Below are 6,122 nucleotides of genomic sequence, written 5' to 3' on the forward strand. Positions count from 1 at the left end.
GAAACCCTTTTGCCTCACTTGACGATGCATACACCGTGTTACAAAAGTCAATGACCCGTAAAAGTGAAATGAAATGGCTTTTGTCATTTATGAGCTTGAATTCTCGTGTAAAAAATATTCAGTCTTAATTTTACTGGGCCACCAAGCGATTTGGCTTTTTATTTTAAGGACCCACGTACATTATTACTTTAATTTCTGTCTGAATCCATCACATTTCTGCGTATGCATGTGCTTGCTTAGACTTTTGGCTTACCGTGGACAAGTTCTCCTATATTATCAATCACTCTGTTATCTCAATTTTTTTTTTAAAATAATAATAATATTGAAATTCTAAATTTTAATTCGATTATAATATCTACCAAGGTCTTATAATTTTCAAAACTTATGAATTTACAGACGGAGATAAAATTTAGGTAAATGCTTATTCAAATCTCAATAAAAATTATAACAGTAAGATAATGACGTTTTTTTTTTTTTGAATACTGTTATACAGGACTGTAGGTATTACAATTAATATTTACAAACAGATTCTACAATTGGGACCTTCTTCGTGGCGTATACTCCTCTGAAGCGCTGTCCAAATTCTTCAAACCCTCTCAAATATTCGAGAGCTGTCCACTCTACTCACATTTCGTGAGAAATAGACTGGCTCCACTCAATTATTTGATAATTTAGGAAGGATTGTAACTAAGCCCCATAAATATTTTTATGGAGGCTCGAACCCTTGCACTCATTATTCTAAGTGCAAGAGTTCTCCCACTGGACCAAAGGCCCATTGGTGTAAGATAAGATAATGACGTTGAATGTTCCTTTAGCTTCTTATAATTTCAAATTTTCCTTACTTTATTGGTTGAATCAAATGTTTGCCCCATTATCATGATTATGTTTCTTGACTTGGCAAATCCTGTATATGAAAGCTCCAAGAAATTTCCAGGAAACCGGAACGAAAGTAAGAAAGCGAGCTCCGTGCATTCAATTATTTACTTTCACACATTTTCAAGTGTCCACTAATTTTGCAATTAGTGGACACTTGAAATTATTGCAATTATTGCAAGCCACCACTAATTTTGTCCTTGTCTGACTTTAATTCGTCAACGTTGGATTTAATAGAAAAATAATTTCAACAATTGAGATGTGTTACTTTAAATATTAACATTATATTCCCATTTCTTTATGAAAAAATCTCAAAAATCAAAGAGATAAATTTCTAACATACCAATCCGGATTATTTAAAATTATAAATAATTAACTTTTTTTATATATTATTCAATTAATAAATTATTTACCGACCACCTAAAGTTTCAAACCTTATAAAAAATACACAAACATTTTATAAGAGATTCCTTTTTCTGTGATTATTTTTCGTTTTATCGAAGGAATTATTCAGTTGCCATCCTACTTTACGTTTTGCCACCATAATTTGAAACCCTTTTGCTTTACTTGATTATGCATATGTTGCCACCCCGTGTTACAAAAATTAATAACATGTACAAGAGAAATGAAATGGCTTTGTCATTTATTAAGGAAAGACAAAAACAGTGGTACCGTAGCTTGATCCCAATTCTCAACAATAATTCGCTATTTCTGTCACCAAATTTCTAAAATTTCCTTGATGGCTTCCTCTTCTTCTTCTTCTGGCAATTATGAAGTCTTCCTCAACTTTAGAGGGGAGGACACTCGTAGGAGCTTTACTTGCTATCTCTATGATGCTTTGAATGAAAGAAAGAAAATCAGGACATTTATTGATGATGAAGGGCTTGGGCGAGGAGATGAGATTTCAGATGCCCTATTGAACGCAATCCAAGGTTCAAAAATTTCGGTGGTCATTTTCTCAAAGGACTACGCTTCTTCAAAATGGTGCCTGAATGAACTTGTCAAGATTCTTGAATGCAAGAACACAAACGGCCAAATCGTTATTCCAGTTTTCTATGGCGTCAGTCCATCCAATGTGCGGCATCAAGAGGAAACTTTTGGAAACGGTTTTAAAGAGCTCAAAAAACAGTTCGAAGAGAAGGCAGAAATGGTTCTGAAGTGGAAGAATGCACTGACAGGTACATCCCATCTAGCTGGCCTAGAATCCACGAAATTCAGGTAACTCTCATTTCTCATTCATCATTTCTCTGTTTCTGTCTTGGCCCGATTTGACTCAATGTTTTTGCATCTTTGCACCTTTATATTAGCAATGACGCGCAACTTGTAAACAAAATTGTCGAAGATGTTTTAAAGAATTTGGAAAAAGCAACAGTCGCAACGGACTCATCCAATGGCCTGGTTGGATTAAATTCACGAATTGAGCAGATTAAACCATTTCTGTGCATGGATTTGTCGGATACTGTCCAAATTGTTGGAATTTGGGGCATGGGTGGTATCGGCAAAACCACCCTTGCCACAGCTATTTTCAATCAATTCTCCAGTGAGTTTGAAGGTAGGTGCTTTTTGTCAGATATTAGGAAAAATTCAGAAACAGGAGGTGGATTAGAACATCTCCAAAAGCAAATGCTTTCAACAATATTAAGCGAAAAACTTGAAGTAGCTGGTGCCAATATTCCACATTTTACTAAAGAGAGGGTCCGGCGCATGAAGGTGTTGATAGTACTCGATGATGTGAATGAAGTTGGACAATTAGAGGGTCTGATTGGAGAGCTTGATCAATTTGGTCCAGGAAGTAGAATTGTTGTAACCACTAGAGACAAACGAGTTCTCGAAAAATTTAGAGGGGAGAAGAAAATATATAGGGTTAATGGATTGGAATTTGAAGAGGCTTTCGAGCATTTTTGTAACTTCGCTTTTGAAGAAAATCATTGTCCTGAAGATCTCAACTGGCACTCACAGAGGGTTGTAGAGTATGCCGATGGCAATCCATTAGTTCCTAAAGTGTTGGGTTCCTCCCTGTGCCTCAAGAGGAAAAGCCATTGGGAAAATTTATTGCACGACTTAAATCGGATTTGTGAATCTGATATTCATGATATTTATAAGAAATTAAAGATTACTTTTGATGAACTAACGCCCAGGGTGCAGAGCATATTTCTAGATATTGCGTGTTTCTTTGAGGGAGAGGATAAAGATTTTGTGGCAAGGATTCTTGATGACTCTGAGTCTGATGGACTGGATGTCCTTATTGATAAGTCACTCATATCAATATCAGGTAATTGCTTGCAAATGCATGATTTATTGCAAGAAATGGGGCGACAGATTGTTCGCCAAGAATCTGAGAAAGAGCCTGGCAAACGCAGCAGGTTGTGCGATCCTAAGGAAATCCGCCGCGTACTCAAGCATAATAAGGTAAGAAGCCTCCATTTGTTTTATATATCTTTTATTTGTTTGGAGTTATGCACTCATATTTTTCCAACCATACCAGCACACCCATGTTTTTTTTTATAAATTTTATTATTACCAGAACATCCTTTAGTAAAATCACTTTTATGAACGAAACAACCAAAATCATAAAAACCATAATTAGGTAAAATTAATGACTGAGGGTAGTCTTCAAATTTTAAATTTTTAAAGAAATTAAAACTCCAGATTTTATCAATTTTGGAATGTTGAATAAGAGTGTGAAGAGTATAATTTTATTTTTCTTCAAATTTAGTGAAGAGTGTCAGAATAAAGTAAGTGCCATGAGGATTGGCCCACCTGGTTCTACTTCAATGTAATTATATATTTTTTTAAAAAAAGTAAGTGTGTTTTAGCGTATAATTTTTTTTTAAGCAACAGTTGCTAATAAAATGGATTGATTGGCCCACCTAGTTCTGCCTCCAATCACTCCATTTAGTTTAAATGTACCTTAAGGAGCCTGTAAGATTGTTAAATCCTTTTGAAAAGGGTCGTATCTTAATTTGACTTGGATACAATTACAGCTAGTGGAAAATCTTTTTCATTTTTTCCCCTAATTTTGAATTAACATTTTGGATTCTATCGACTAAAAAAAAATTGAGATTTTATACCAATCAAATAGGTCCTGTCTTCTCAACTTCTAGATATTAAGATAACAGGTTTGTAAATTAGAGAAATTTTGAATTTTTTTTTTTAGTTAGTTTAATTTTGCGATGGTCCCCAAAATTTTCTTTTCTTGCATATGGATATTTAATGTATTAAAAAAATTCAAAGATTGCAGAATTTGTTTTTGTTCAAGGAGCTCTTAGTTAATAAAGTTTACAAATGTTTCTTTTGAATTTTAGGCTTACTCATTCTTTGTTTTTCTTTATAAGGGGACCGATGCAATTGAAGGCATATCTCTGGATTTGTCCAAAATAAAAGGCATCAATTTAGACTCAGGAGCCTTCACAAATATGTCTAATCTGAGATTGCTCAAATTTTATGTACCTAAGTTACTAGGTATGAGCATTGAAGAGCAACTTTCAGACTCTAAAGTGCTGCTTCCAGATGGCCTAGATTATCTTCCTAAAAACTTGAGATATCTTCATTGGGACAAATATCCATTAAGGACGCTGCCATCAAATTTCAAGCCAGAGAACCTTGTTGAACTGAATTTGCATTTTAGTAAAGTTGAGCAACTTTGGGAAGGAAAAAAGGTAAGTTTTTTTACTAAAACTAAAATATTAATTTTTTCTTTCTTTAAATATACATGCAATTAATTGTTGAATTCAATGTTGCTTTTTGATTAATATAGTATTTATATATCTTTCATTGCAGGAAGCTTTCAAGTTAAAATCTATTAACCTCAGCCATTGTCGACATTTCATTGACATGTCATACCCATCAGCCCCAAATCTTGAAACATATCTTTTGGATTATACAAACTTGGCTTGTGTTCCCTCATCTATCCAGAATTTCAAGTATCTCAGTGCGTTGTCTTTTGAGGGTTGCAAAAGTCTTAGGTCTTTTCCAAGCAACTTTCGTTTTGTTTGTCCAGTAACTATTAATTTCTCCTCTTGTGTTAATCTCATAGAGTTTCCACAGATTTCTGGGAAAATTACACGGCTATACTTAGGCCAGTCTGCAATAGAAGAAGTTCCATCATCAATAGAGTGCCTAACTGATCTTGAAGTGTTGGATTTGAGGGATTGCAAACGGCTGAAGAGGATTTCAACTAGGTTTTGTAAATTGAGATCTTTGGTTGATCTTTTTCTTCATGGCTGCTTGAACCTTCAGTCATTACCAGCACTTCCATTGTGCCTAAAATCTCTTGACTTGAGGGATTGTAAGATGCTTCAGTCATTACCAGAACTTCCATCGTGTCTAGAAGCTCTTGACTTGACGAGTTGTAACATGGTTCGGTCATTACCAGAACTTCCATTGTGTCTAAAATGTCTTTACTTGAGGGATTGTAAGATGCTTCAGTCATTACCAGCACTTCCATCGTGCCTAAAATCTCTTGACTTGGGGGATTGTAAGATACTTCAGTCATTACCAGCAGTTCCATCGTGCCTAAAATCTCTTGACTTGAGGGATTGCAAGATGCTTCAGTCATTACCAGCACTTCCATCGTGCCTAAAATATCGACTTGAGGGATTGTAAGATGCTTCAGTCATTACCAGAACTTCCATCGTGTCTAGAATCTCTTGACTTGACGGGTTGTAACATGGTTCGGTCATTACCAGCACTTCCATTGTGTCTAAAATATCTTTACTTGAATGATTGTAAGCTGCTTCAGTCATTACCAGCACTTCCATCGTGCCTAAAATCTCTTGACTTGAGGGATTGTAAGATGCTTCAGTCATTACCAGCACTTCCATCGTGCCTAGAATCTCTTGACTTGACGGATTGTAACATGTTTCGGTCATTACCAGCACTTCCATCGTGTCTAAAATATCTTTACTTAAGGGATTGTAAGATCCTTCAGTCATTACCAGCACTTCCATCGTGCCTAAAATCTCTTGACTTGAGGGATTGTAAGATGCTTCAGTCATTACCAGCACTTCCATCGTGCCTAAAATCTCTTGACTTGAGGGATTGTAAAATGCTTCAGTCATTACCAACACTTCCATCATGTCTAGAATCTCTTGACTTGACGGGTTGTAACATGTTTCGGTCATTACCAGAACTTCCATCATGTCTAAAATATCTTTACTTGAGGGATTGTAAGATGTTTCGGTCATTACCAACACTTCCATTGTGTCTACAATCACTAAATGCAGACAACTGCAACCAGCTTCAATCTT

At 35.4% G+C, this 6,122-nt stretch overlaps 1 protein-coding gene across 1 annotated transcript; it reads left to right on the forward strand.

Annotated features, from left to right (window-relative positions):
- Positions 1-1,592: 1,592 nt before the first annotated feature.
- On the forward strand, positions 1,593-5,729 carry LOC18046446 (disease resistance-like protein DSC1). The gene is made up of 4 exons (XM_024188434.1): positions 1,593-2,091; positions 2,181-3,282; positions 4,209-4,532; positions 4,654-5,729. The coding sequence occupies exons 1-4, from the start codon at positions 1,613-1,615 to the stop codon at positions 5,476-5,478; spliced, it is 2,730 nt and encodes a 909-aa protein (XP_024044202.1). The 5' UTR covers positions 1,593-1,612; the 3' UTR covers positions 5,479-5,729.
- Positions 5,730-6,122: the final 393 nt, after the last annotated feature.

Source organism: Citrus clementina, unplaced genomic scaffold (genome assembly GCF_000493195.1).
Source record: "Citrus clementina cultivar Clemenules unplaced genomic scaffold, Citrus_clementina_v1.0 scaffold_3, whole genome shotgun sequence".
NCBI classification, from domain to species: domain Eukaryota; kingdom Viridiplantae; phylum Streptophyta; class Magnoliopsida; order Sapindales; family Rutaceae; genus Citrus; species Citrus x clementina.